At 41.3% G+C, this 14,453-nt stretch overlaps 1 protein-coding gene across 1 annotated transcript; it reads right to left on the bottom strand.

The window, feature by feature from the left end:
* Positions 1-13,610: 13,610 nt before the first annotated feature.
* On the bottom strand, positions 13,611-14,168 carry LOC149249917 (uncharacterized). The gene has a single exon (XM_089453517.1). The coding sequence runs from the start codon at positions 14,166-14,168 to the stop codon at positions 13,611-13,613; it is 558 nt and encodes a 185-aa protein (XP_089309643.1).
* Between the last annotated feature and the right edge of the window lie 285 nt (positions 14,169-14,453).

Here is a 14,453-nt window from a genome sequence, read left to right as displayed (position 1 = left end):
AATTTTAGGGGTCCAGTATGAGTTTAGATTGAATTGTAATTAGATAACTCAGTTTACTGAGTTATAGTCAGTTAAACTACTTCTAACTGTTTGTTGAACTAGTATAGGATTAGTAGTCAGTTAGTGCATTGGTGCATCCACAAGTGCTACTCCAAATAACTGAAGATTCACTCATTGGAAACTCATGCATGTTAGTTTTGAGAAAGACCCAGTTGATACTAGAGTGCAGGGAAAGTGTAATATCAGTTATATGACTACTAAGTTGTAAATATCATGCATGAAATCAGGAAGAGGACCTAATTAGGATTGCGTAGTTTTGGAAGCATGAATTCCCTTTGAATATGGGCCATTCATCCTAGGAATTGCGCAAGAAAATAGGGCTTGGAAGGCAGTGGAAATTGGCTAAGTATTGGCTAAGAGATTGATCCAAAATGGATCTAGAATAGACTTCTAAGTCTAAAGTGTTCCTCACAGAGGAAAATGAAAGTCCAAGGATGCTCTTGGAAATAGCCCCATTGCATAGATATTTTCATTTTGAATCTACTGCAACTTGAATGGGCTAAAATGGACTTCAGATGAAGAAGTTATCGCAAAAAGAAGTTTGCCTTTGTCCTTTGAAAAGGAGGCAAATTTTTATATAAATGGGACTTAAGGGAAAATGTGTTTTTTAACATAAAAACCCTTAAAACCCATCGCATCGCAATAAACAAGGGAAAAACATTAGCAAATGGCGGAAAACACTATCACACGGGAAAAACATGAAGAAATGGCAAAAACAGAGTTAAGCAGAGGCTAAAGCAACATTGCACAGGAGCTGTCGGATCGGACCGATCAACAGTCTAGATCTAATCGGCATATCACAATCGGAGGTGGCAAGTAGAGTCTATCGGAGGTGACCTTATGGAAATCGCGATAGCGATCAACGTGATTAAACGAGTGCCGTTGATCAAGTGCGTAGATCAGCGGTCTAGATCTACTCGCAATATCGCATCGCTAATACACACACATAAGGACTTAACCCATGGCCTGAAGGTTAGGTGATATGCAATTGCAATATTGCATCACAGTGATACAAAGGAGCGGGGCTGATACAATATGCGACTTGCGATAGCCAGACCCGACGGGTTTTATGGATGCAAATTAATATATTTTGAGTTTCGGTAAAAAGGGTTTTTCTATGTATTTTTGCATTTTCGTTAAAAAAACGAAATACAAAGGAAATGCGCCCAGAGCAATAAAATGGACCCGAAAGGTTTATACATGCAGCTTTATATTATTTGAGTTCCATAATGAGTGGGATTTTGGGCGGGCCTCAGGCGGTAAGTGGTATTGGACGGGCTTCGCCCGATCCCATACACTGGCCAACACGTGGCTTGGCGCCAGAGAGAGAAAACCGCCTTTTCGGGCAGGTAATCTCTGTACGCATAAGCCGCCTGAAATGAATATCAACCGTTGGATCAAAGATCACACAGATCAATGGTGGGCTTGCGATAGTGACCAAAGGTGGACCCGATAGGATTATAGGGTAGATTCAATGATTTTTGAAGTTCGATAGAAAGAGTTTTTGCGGGTTTTTCAGTGTTTTTAGTGTATTTCTCTATGTAAACAGAGAAACATATTCCTGGGGATTTAAATCACGCTAGTGGTCCTTTCCATTTAAAATTAGGTGGCCACCATACCTGAAGGCATTTTATAATTATTTTTTAACGCTCAGAGGGGATTTGAATGGACAGAGGCCGAGAGTCAGAGAGCTCGAAGGGGGAGACGAACAGACAAGCACCAATAGGATTAAAAGCCATACAGTGGCAGAGACATGAGAGAGGGAGTTGTTGAGACAGAGAAAAAGCAGAAGGCAGAGCTACGAGACAGAGCTAGAGCCAGAAAGCTTGAGAGATTCAGAGCTGAGGATGAGATGGTGTTCTAAGCCCATTTTGTTCTGTGTAAACCAGTGGAGTTGAGCGTGGAGCTTGTAAAAGAACTGTTGCCATAATCCCAAAGAGCCTAGTCGAGTTGACTAGAGCTCAAGGAGATGTAGCCCAAGAGTTTTGGGTGAACTCCAAATTAATATTGCTGTTATGTGTGTTGTTTTATTGTTGCATCTTGTAGCTATGCATGTGTTGCTTATTTGCTGCTTTACTTACTGTCATATGTATTTTATACTAGCATAAGCAAGTGAACTTACAACACATAACAATTTTAAAACAAATATAAGCATACACCTATGTTCAAGCACATTATTAATTCCGCATTGGTAAATCAATAAATCTTGGTAATATTTAAACTTTGGAATTGGGAGAGGTTCTTGTAAGCCAGACAAGAAGCCTTTAGTGCCCCATTTTCAAATCAGAGCCTAAGATTGATTACCCCACCTTCAAAGAAGGTTATATTAGAATACTTGATTGACAGAGCAAAGATTGCTTGTTTGAAAGGTGTTTGGGCAGTCAAGGATTGATTGTCTTGATTGATTGTATGCTTGTTTACAGATTGACTATTGTGTGAGTTTGCAGAGGTGAAGGGAAAGCTATTGGTAGCTCAGTCCAGGAAGGACAAAAAGGAAGAAGGGTTGAAGGCATTCTTCTTTTACCAAAGGACCTAAAGGCAATCCTTGAAGCACAAGAGGTTTGTTGCAAAAGGTTGCTTGAATAAGCTCTTTGTTAATCTTGTTTGAAGTTCTTTTGTTCATTGGCATAATGACAACTTCTACAATTGAGTCCTCAAATTCCTCCTTCATCACAAGAGTCTTTGATGAAGACATGAAGCAAGACTTGTTCATCATGATGGACAAGGTGAGAGAAATGTATGAGGATGGAAGGAAGAGCAACATACTTAGAGAGCAGTTGAATTCCGTGGAGGAAGAGAAGCAGTTGCTTTTTGACAAATTGCAGGAAATGGAGAGGCAACTTCATATTGAAAATATGAACTTGAAAAGGATGCATGAGTTGGAGTCACAGCTCTTTGTTTCCAAAGAAGCCTTAGTCAAGTATCAACGTGAAGAAGAGGTAAATAGTTCCTGTTTCTCTTCAAATTCTTCTAAGAATGCTTATATTGGTTCTTTGGAAAAACATACCAGAGGCATAGGTTCCAAGTTAATGTCTAAGATGGGCTATGAAGGAAAAGGCTTGGGAAAGTATGCACAAGGTATTGTTGAGCCAATAATGGTTGAGGAAAGGCCTAAGTATTTGGGTTTTGGCTATGGACAGTCTTATGGAGAGAGTTCCAAAGCTGCCATGAAGGTCATTGAAATAGTTCCAAGAAGGAGTTTCATTTCAAGTCCTCTACCTCAAGAGTGTGAAGATTGTTTTGAGGAGGAATGCAATAGCTTGAAACATCATTTGCAGGATGCAAGTGTTCAGAAGCACACACTTGAACCAGAGAGTTGTGGAGACTCTAACAGCCTTGAAGAGATTGATGGTGTTCCAAAGGGCACCACTTCTTCATTTGATTCACCTCCTCATGAAGGCAATAAAGGTGAAAGAGAAAGGTATAAATCTGGTTCTAATCATATTCCTTTTGATTTTGAAAAGCATGATAAATTTCCACATAGATATGGGAAAAGAATTGCATGTTCCTTTTGTGGTTTGGATAAACATAATGTTTCTAGATTTTGGAAGAGAATGGCCACATATAGGAAACTTTTTAAGGAAAGGAAGCAAGAAGCCAAAGGTCCATTAGACAAGGCAAATCATGCTGTCAAGAGGATGCACATGCAGTGCACTTACTGCCATAAGCAAGGGAATATTGTTGAAAGGTGTTGGACTCTGAATCCAACAATGCTTCCACAAAAGCTGAAGAAAGTGGAAAGAGAAGATGGCAGAAATGGAAAGGAATATTCCATGGATGATGTGTTTCAGGATGATTCACATGTTCATGTTGATGTGAAAACAAAGGTAGTACCTTTGAAAGGGATTGGTGAGAAATGGTTAGAATTCTTATCCAATTAAGATTGCATGTCTATTGATATAAGGCATCTATTTGCATTTCTTTGTTAATGGAATGCAAGTTGTAGGATTTTACCAAGAAGGTGAATGGAGAAGTTGAGTAGGAGACTCACTTTGTTGCTGCAACATTATATTTCATTTCAGCTTCGAAAGTACAGTGTGCTTAAGCGAAAGTTGAAGGATGAAATGCATGCATGAGAATAATGTGCATGAACACAGGGATATTGATGTTTTCCTTGTATTTGAACATGTATGTGTAATTAACTTGAAGGGTTGATTGCTTTGTTGTAAACATGAATGTAATATTGGCTTGGGAAAAGTTGATATGGTCTCCAGGATGGAGATAATGATGAAGTGTTTCATCTTTTGAAAAATAGTCCTAATGGTATTTTTCTACATGCTTGACTTGAAGGGTCATTTTTTTTAAAGGCATGTTTTGTGGGCTTGTTATCTAGTCCATCATTTATATGTAGATGTAAGACATGGAGGTGTTCACAAGATGTGAAAATCTGTTTCTTTCGTTGAAGCAGGAGGTTAAGCCATCCAGTTATTGTTAAAAGTTGTTGTTTACAGCTTTTTAAACAGGTACAAATGAAAATATTGTGGAGTGGATGTACTTCACATTTGTTTGAGCCACCTTGGATCAATGATCAAGGCAAAGAAGTTCAAACTACCTTCTATGATCATCTCTGCAGGAGTTCTGCATGAAGTCAAGAAGGAAGACAGTTCTTCCCAGGAGGACCAACAAGTACAGGAAGGAAAGTGGTCAAAGGCTTTGGTTCAGAGGCACTATGCAAGGCAAGTGTATGGAGGCTGAAAGAACAGGGTGCTATTACTCTCATTTACTATTCAGATCAGTATGTCAGTCTTTTGGAGACCAAAAGTTCTTTTAGTGGGAAGGCGTGATCCAAAATGGATTTAGAATAGACTTATAAGTCTAAAATGTTCCTCATAGAGGAAAATGAAAGTCCAAGGATGCTCTTGGAAATAGTTCCATTGCGTAGATCTTTGCATTCTGAATCTACTGCAACTTGAATGGGCTAAAATGGACTTCAGATGAAGAAGTTATTGCAAGAAGAAGTTTGCCTTTGTCCTTTGAAAAGGGGGCAAATTTTTATATAAATGGGACTTAAGGGAAAATGTGTTTTTTAACATAAAAACCCTTAAAACCCATCGCATCACATTATTTTATCGCATCGCAATAAACAAGGGAAAAACATTAGAAAATGGCGGAAAACACTATCGCACGGGAAAAACATGAAGAAATGGCAAAAATAGAGTTAAGCAGAGGCTAAAGCAACATTGCACAGGTGCTGTTGTATCGGACCAATCAATGGTCCAGATCTAATCGGCATATCGCAATCGGAGGTGGCAAGCGGAGTCTATTGGAGGCGGCCTTATAGAAATTGCGATAGTGATCAACGTGATTAAACAAGGGCCGTTGATCAAGCATGCAGATCAACGGTCCAGATCTACTCGCAATATTGCATCGCTAATACACACACAGAAGGACTTAACCTGTGGCCTGAAGGTTAGGCGATATGCGATTGCGATATATCGCATTGTAGCGATACAAAGGAGCGGGGCCGATACAATATGCGACTTGCGATAGCCAGACCCGATGAGTTTTATGGATGCAAATTAATATATTTTGAGTTCCAGTAAAAAGGGTTTTTCTATGTATTTTCACATTTTCGTTAAAAAAACGAAATACAAAGGAAATGCACCCAAAGCGATAAAACGGACCTGAAAGGTTTATACATGCAGATTTATATTATTTGAGTTCCGTAACGAGAGGGATTTCAGGCGGGCCTTAGGCAGTAAGTGGTATTAGATAGGCTCCACCCAATCCCATACACTGGCTGACACATGGCTTGGCGCTGGAGAGAGAAAACTGCCTTTTCGGGTAGGTAATCTTCGTACGCATAAGCCGCCCGAAATGAATATCAACCATTGGATCAAAGATCACACAGATCAATGGTGGGCTTGTGATAGCGACCAAAGGCGGACCTGATAGGATTATAGGGCAGATTCAATGATTTTTGAAGTCCGATAGAAAGAGTTTTTGCGGGTTTTTTAGTGTATTTCTCTATGTAAATAGAGAAACATATTCCTGAGGATTTCAACTGTACTAGTGGTCCTTTCCATTTAAAAACAGGTGGCCACCATACCTGAAGGCATTTTACAATGATTGTTTAACGCTCAGAGGGGATTTGAACGGACAGAGGCCAGGAGCCAGAGAGCCTGAAGGGGGAGACGAACAGACAAGCGCTGATAGGCTTAAAAGCCATACAGTGGCAGAGACATGAGAGAGGAAGTTGCTGAGATAGAGAAAAAGTAAAAGGCAGAGCCACGAGACAGAGCCAGAGCCAGAAAGCCTGAGAGCTTCAGAGCCGAGGATGAGATGGTGTTCTAAGCCCATTGTGTTCTGTGTAAACCAGTGGAGTTGAGCGTGGAGCTTGTAAAAGAACTACTGCCATAATCCCAGAGAGCCTAGTCGAGTTGACTAGAGCTCAAGGAGACGTAGCCCAAGAGTTTTGGGTGAACTCCAAATTAATATTGCTATTATGTGTGTTGTTTTATTGTTGCATCTTGCTGCTATGCATGTGTTGCTTATTTGCTGCTTTACTTACTGTCATATGTATTTTATACCAGCATAAGCAAGTGAACTTACAACACATAATGGTTTTAAAACAAATATAAGCATACACCTATGTTCAAGCACATTATTAATTCCACATTGGTAAATCAATAAATATTGGGAATATTTAAGCTTTGGAAGTGGGAGAGGTTCTTGTAAGCCTGACAAGAAGCCTTTAGTGCCCCATTTTCAGATCAGAGATGGCTTGTGAGGTAGTGAGTTGAGCATACTTGTGGGGAATTGTTCTAGTTAGAACAAGCTTTGTATCTTCACTCATATTTCTTATTAATGCAATATAGATAATAGGGGTTTTGAGCAGTGGCTTTCCCTAGGAAAAAGTATTTTGTTATGTGCCATTTATTTGGCTTTCCCTTGATTATTATGCATTTTGATAGTTACATGTTATTCCTTATGTTAGGTGTGTGCTTAAGAGATTTAACCATACTAATGACTTGTATGACCCTTGGTAGCCGTAACATCCTGATCTAGAGAGCTTTTTGAAGAACAATGAAATCCAACAATCCCATAACAACCTACCATGAAGATAGGGGCCTTGTCTCCTGAAATGTCAGTATACATCTACATGGATCACTAGGAAATTGGATTTATCGACAATTAATCAAGAGATGGTTGTGCAACAAGACATAGGGAACTGAATGCCATGATTCTAGGGATTTTTGAAGGTAAAAAAACCTTTGTATTGAGGAGGTTGCTCCCTCAACATTTTGTATAAGAGGAGAACTTGATCTAGTGAAAGAGAGTCATTTTATGGAGATAAAAGGATAAAATTGTTGTTTTGCAGTGTTGCAACCTTTGTTTTAGACTTTTGTACTATCAATTTTATATTAATGGAAGGAAAATTCCTTTCAGAAAAGCATTCTATGTTGATTTTATTCAAGGTTCCCAAGCACCTTAGCAAGGGCCCATCCATAGGTGCTATGGAAATCTTTCCTGTACTGTATGTAGTTTATTTTTGTCTCCTTGAGATTTTATTATTTCTTTTGTTGTTTTAGTCAAGTACATTTTTTTTTTTTTTTGGTAAACTTAGGCATTCCTCTTTCTATATTACAATAACAGAAACTTATAGCAAACTACTGTTCAGGTGGCTAGTCTGCCTGCAGGAAACCAGACTGCCACCTATCAACATTATAACCAGACCAAAATTTAAAAATGTTTTTCTCCTTCATACTGTCATAACCAAGTTTTTGACTACTGCTAACTAAACTAACTACACAACCATACCATAGTAACCAGGCACAGTTCTTTTTTAACATCATTTTAAACAAAAAAACCAGAGACTCATCTCTGTCAATCCTCATCTGACGAGTTGACCGGGGCAGGCGCCGTGGCGCTGCACCCAGGTTTCACCTTCTTCTGTTCCATAGCCCATTTCATTTCCTGCAACATTTGTTCCATCTTCCGCAGCATCACGTGGTTTCTCGCTGTCTGGACTTGGATGACCGCAATCTCTTTCAGGAGGGAAGCCTTTAGATTTTCTGTTTCCTCCCTTGTCTGGCTTTTCCTGTTCCTCTCTCTGCTTTCTTTCCTCCTCCTCTTCTTCTCGGACTACCTGGTTCATTTCCATAGCCCGGGCGACCACGTGTTTCATTATCCAATACTGTTGTAACGTCTTATTAAATAGAGAATTTCTGCTCCTAGTGTTTCTGGGGTCTAGAATCAGATCTTCCCATTCCCCTCTGGGGATTTCCTTGTTCTCGCTAATGGACCTCAGCTCCCGTTCCCACCCATGGATTTGAGTGCATGTTTCCGGGGAGTTCCTAGCCATATACGCATTTATCATGAACATGCTTTTCTCTAAGTCTGGCTGCCTTCCTCTCCACTTCAGATTGTTGCTTGTGCCTTCTTCCCTGGTCCGAGCTTGTTTTACCTTCTTCGGAGCCATCTTGCTGCGGTCCTGAAACCTTGAATTTATTGTGGCTTGTCTACCTATCAAGACAACAAACCACAAGTCAGTGCCTTTAATTTGAAGTTCTGCGGAATTCCAATCACTTACCCTCCCAGCCTTGGCCTGAAGGGCCTGCCGATGCTTCTGGTTGGCAGTCCTGGGCCACCTCACAACTTTGCCTGCTATGCAGCCCGAGACCCTCCCCCCTCTCTCTACTTCCCTGAAATCCCCGCGCTGACCAGCATGGCTGGTCTCGGCAAACAGAGCAATCCTCCCTCGGCTTCCCATCTGATGGGGAAGGCTTATTACCCCCCAGTGGCCCAAAGGGTTTCTGCGCATAGCCTTTTGGGGATTATCCGGGCAGCCGACAAAGTTAAGGTACCAGTACCCAACATGGATCTCAACGAGACCTGACAAGGCCACCCTCCCCTCCCACCTCTCCTTTCTGGTCATGAATTGAACCCATCTTCGGGGGCCATGGATTTCTCCAGCAAAACTCTCCTCATCTCTGATGGGGCAAAGGTTATTCGTCCCGTGGCCAGGATGACCACCTCCTATCCATCTACTGGTTAAAGGCTCCCTTTTTCTGGACATTCTCGTTAAAGAACAGGCGATTCTACCTCTATCTAACACAAGGTCTGAAAGACGGGGGCTTAAGGAAACATACCACCTTTCTTCGCCAAGACCTGAGATGAGGGCTGGACGCTGAGCCTTGCTACCACCTTTCACCGATCCTTCATTCTTCGTGCTATGCTGCATGAACATTCTATTTGCCACCTCAGGCCTTTGCTTGTAAACTCTCCTTTGTCCTTTCATCCTGACCACCACTTGGCCAATTAATTGCCCGACTCTCATCCCCGCATCCCTTCCTCGGGATTTGGCGATACCTGTCTGTCCTCCTTTATTCTTCATTACTCCTACATTCTCCCGGCTGCTCCTGCCATACCCTTTCTGTACCCCTGATGCCACCTGTCGTCCTTCCTCTTCCATTTATCCCGACTTCCCACACTCTCTCCAGATCTTTCCTTAAAAATGCTGTTATCACTGAAAAGTCTATTGCAAAAAAATTTTTAGCCTAGCTTAAAGTCAGGGTGTTTTCGCAGCGCATAAATCCGTTAGCAGTTTCGTAGCGCCATCTGTTTTAGTGATTTCGTAGCGAAAACACTGACCTTGCACTGGTTGCGCTGCGAAATTGGGAAATGACAGATATTTAAAGTGAATTGATGGAAACACTGCAGGAAACGAGGTTTGTCAAGCTGTTATATGTGGGCTTGTACTCCATTGAAGGGGAACATTCCAGTGGTAATTTTGCTTTGTGCTCACAGCTGTTGTGGCAGGTTCTCATGATCACCAACAAAGGTCCATCAAAACTCTGTTTCATACTCAAGTCTCAAAACCGTGGTCCTTTTTGAAATCAATGCTCGATCAGAATCGGTTATGAGAAGGCTTCTGTTCGTCGACTTATTCCAAGTTATCATTGCCTTGTGTCAGTTGAAGGGTTTTACGAGTGGAAAAAGGATGGAGCGAAGAAGCGACTGGTGAAGAAGTAGATGCTCTCAGAGGAAGACTCATTCGTAGGCTTACATCTGTCATTGTGCACCATGTACCAACATTTTGGAGATTAGCTCTTTCGATATTCAATGGGAAGTTTGCTAAGGTAGGTTCAACAAATGGCACTCCTGGTTCAGTGAAACATGAAAAGACTGCTAGACAAAACTCCTTTGAAGACGGCCTTGGTGACGTAAAGGATTCAAATCATTCCTTGGAGGAAGTTGCTGGAATGGTACAGGACATTATATCTGTTTATGAAACTAAGGGAAGGACTGCGCACCCTTGAATGCAGTGCAAACATTGTTTGCATTACAAACCGAAGTTATGAAGGTATTCATATTGAGGCTCTGCTCTTGGATGAAAACTACGACTCAGAAATAGATGTTGGAAGGTCAAATCACAAAGTTTGATTTTTGTAATGGTTACGGCAGAAGAAATTCGAGTCCAATTAACTGCGTTCTCCGGCTCATGCTCGGATTGCAGACTTCGTAGATTGGCCGGGATCTAAGAACAGTCAGCGATGGGAGTCCTAGTGCAAAGACTAAGAGGAATTGAGAGCGGATTTTCGTCAAGCAATCTTAAAGGATGTCTGCTTGCCCTTGTATCCAGTGCTTTCAGAAGGGCAAGCTTTATAATTAAGAAGGAAGGCCTGAAACGTGCTGGAGCAACGAGAGCTCAAAGCTGGACTCCATCCTTTATAGCACCGATTTGTTTTCTGATACTTTCGTCGACAATCTGGAGTTAGATTACAAGCATCATATGAGTGGAAAGGGAAATGGTTTGCTTATATACAAGTTTTATGCTGTGGTTGTGCGCGTCGACAACATTGGAGGACGACCTTTTTATTGTTTTGTACAACATGCTTAAGGACAAACAAGAAGTTTCGGCCCAGACAATTTGAGTATCATCCATCTGATGCTAGTTTGACGGTCTTCGGGATTTTGGATGGGGAAGTGGTTGTGATCAACCATGAAAGTGGTAAAATTGTCGGACATGTTCAGTCAGTTGGAGCAAATCATAGTATTCTTGGTCTCTGTTGGTTCAACAAGGACCCTTCCAAGCTTATTGCTGGCTCTGACAATGGCACATTACGACTGTATGATGTGAACCGAATGCGCTCAACTGTTCTTCCTTCCAGATATGGTGCAGGCAGCAGCAGTAGAAACCCTGCCACTTACACATATGAAGAGTTTGAGAAATTAACATCTGTCCATATTAATGAAACAGATAATTATTTCCTTGCTAGTGGATATTCAAAACATGTTGCTCTGTATGATGTGTGCAGTAGAAAACGGTTACAAGTTTTCGAAGATCTCCACCGTGAACATATAAATGTGGTAAAGTTTGCTCATCATTCCCCATACTTGTTTGCGACTTCATCTTTTGATCAGGAAATCAAAACTTGGGACTTACGACAAAAGCCTACACATCCTTTGTATACAATGACCAGCTTAAGAGGGAATGTGATGGTGTGCTTTTCTCGTGATGATCATTATATCCTTTCCTCAACTGTGGATAATGAGGTCAAGCAACACTTAGCTGTGGATGGAAGGCTACATATGAAATTTGACATTACTCCTACAGGAAGTGTTCAGAACTATACTCGGTCATATTATATGAATGGGAGGGATTACATTATTGGTGGGAGTTGTGAGAAAAAAGTTGTTCGTATATGCTGTGCTCAGACATGATCTTGGCAAAGGTGGCCATGAATTGAGTAAGAGCACAGGAAATGCTGGTGGCAGACTTGCTTGCGGTGTTGTCGGTCTTCAAGGATGAATATGAGCAGTTGGTTATTTATAGGCTGGTTCAAATGGTGAACCGTGAAGCCTAGCAAACAGCAGCTATTCAATTTTGTGAGCAGTTTAGAGGAAGACTGTGTTTTTTAAGTCACACAGCAGTTTCGTAGCGCGCTACGAAACTGCTGTAGATGACTGTTTTATGAGAAAAAATGAAATTGATGCTGAGGTCAGCTAATTTTGAATGAAATGTTTCAAGAGCATAAAGGTGACTATTCAAAACTATCCTAGCTATTAAGAAGATGACAGATGTGCATTGCAAAAAGGTGAAATGTTTTGTTTCTAGCTAAAGTCTCGTTAAAGGTACTTTATGACCGAATTATTAGGGTTTTGGTTTTAGTCTTCGGTGATCCGGTTTGTACACCTGTTCAGCTCATAAAGCTTCCAGCTCATTTGAAAGGTGTGGTGATATGCGTTGTTTGGGAAGAATTAAAGAGCAGAGGACATGTTTTTAAAGTGATGAAGAGTGATGGGAGACAGAGGCCGTGAAAATAGAGCACCTCCCTTGGTTAATTAATGAAGCCATCTACGTGATTGGAATCCAAGGCCAGCTCATTCAGTGTGTTCTCCTTCAAGATACCTCAACCGAAACAGAAAGAGGACATGTGGCAGCATTCACAAAAGCATCATGCATACGAGGAGATAGAGTTAGAATGTCAATGTGATTAGGACTCTATGTATTTACAGCGCAATACCTTTTGTATTTATTAAGTTTGTTTAGAAATAGATAAGGTTAATTAATGGTAGATCAACGAGCTCTCCCCTCATGCTTGTTGAGGAGACTCAAGGTAGTTTGAGTTTTGGTTTTCCTATATATAGGAGAAACTCTGATGTAAACAGGGTTGGAGATTTTATACAAAAACAGAGTTTTATTTGGGCCAATGTAAAAGACTTATTACAGTAATAGTAAAACAGCTGTTGTTTCTTCTCAAGATTCTCAATGGATTATATTGTTCAAATGTGATGGTGGTTTATTCTCTTAATGTTCTTTTACAACCTTGTTACAGCATAATCACTCAGAATTCATGTTTAATGCTCTGACTTCCTGTATGCTTGGCAAGCTGTGGTTTATGTGAAATATGTTTGAACATCTGATGCAAAGAGCCTTGACTTCCATGAAATGACTGTGATTTTGTTTACTAAATGTGTGAGACTCCATAGCCCAATGAAGACCAATTTGATATGTGTCCAACCAGCTTTGTTTTCATGAATGTGTGAAGAGTTAGCCATCTGTTGTTGTGAATGATTTTTATCAAAAGTTTGTGAGAGAGACCTCTCTGACTAAGGAGGCTAATCCTTAGTCTAAAGTCTGGTTGAAAGAGTTACATGAAATCTTGCTTGGTTGCAGCCCTTAGTACTGATTTTGTGATAACAGATGCCTCGGTTCACTCTACTTCCCCATTAAGTGGCCCTTGCCCCGTCATCTGCCCTGCTCCGTCACTTATTTCGCTCCTGTCCTTTCTTACGAATATGCTGTCCATTCCTACCCGCTGCAATCTTTCCCCGCAACTGTTACGTCCTATCTGATTTTGGCCATTCGCCTCGAGATTACCATTACCACCCTTATCGTCGTCAAGTAATTGTTGTAATCTGTCGCGCTCCTCTGGGAGCAGCATATCCATTCCTTCATTGTCAATCGACTTGCCCCTATTCCGACTGCCCCAGTTCGCCAACCAGTCAGCTGGTTTATTGCCCGAGCGCCTTACATGGGAAGGGATGAGATAGTCAATTTTGGTCAGGAGTTTCCCTATTTCTCCGATGAGCCACGCCATTCGCTAGCTCTTACTAATTTTTTCCACTGGTTTTTGCTGTTGTAATTGCCTTACCATGTCCACCACCAATTTTGAGTCTCCCTCAATTTGGAGACTCTTAATTTTTACCTGTATCGCAATTTCCAGGCCTTGCTTCAGAGCATGCAGTTCCACTTCATTATTAGTCGCCTCCCCGCAGTCCATTGCAAATATTCTCAGGGTGTTACCACAGTCATTTCTAAAGACTCCCCTGATACCTGCTTCTCCCGGGTTGTGTTTGGCAGCACCGTCAAAATTTAGTTTTGTGAATCCCTGTGGGGGTTGTCTGTACTTTGTGATTTCTGCCACCTCTCTGACTTGGGCTTTTCTTTGGACACTCCCACTTACCATACTCTGGTTTACCTCTAGTCTCTTCATGATTTTCTCCTCCATTTGCGATGCCTGCCAGTCCTCGTCCTTCCAACTCTCCATTAAAATTGTTTCTCTCATATTCCTGAGGGTTTGCTCCCATATGTCTGCTGGAGCTCGGTTTTCTGCCTTGAAAATAACATTATTCCGTGCCTTCCATATGTTCCAGATCATGAACCCAGTGGAGAGGAGCCACGCATGATTTACCACCGGGTTTTGGTAAGGTTTCCTCGGCCAGTTTTCTATGGTATTAATGATGTTTTGATAATTTCTGTGATGGCGCTCAAACAATTTGAAATGGCTTTCCCACAGGGTGTTGCTGACTATGCATCAGTTCATCAAGTGCTCCATAGTCTCCTCCTGTGAATTACAGAGCACATAGCGAGACGGTCCTTGCTGCCCCTTCCTCTGTATCTAGTCCCAAGTAAGCACCCTGCCATGTAGCATAGTCCAGACAAA

Source organism: Pinus tabuliformis, chromosome 7, assembly GCF_031772625.1.
Source record: "Pinus tabuliformis cultivar Carrire ecotype Pingquan chromosome 7, CPIR1, whole genome shotgun sequence".
NCBI classification, from domain to species: Eukaryota; Viridiplantae; Streptophyta; class Pinopsida; order Pinales; family Pinaceae; genus Pinus; species Pinus tabuliformis.
The sequence above is the reverse complement of the archived record's forward strand: the minus strand, read 5'-3'. Positions and strand labels throughout refer to the sequence as shown.

Excerpts from the sequence above, each read along its gene's own strand:
- LOC149249917 (XM_089453517.1), bottom strand. The coding sequence starts at position 14,168 with ATGATCTGGAACATATGGAAGGCACGGAATAATGTTATTTTCAAGGCA.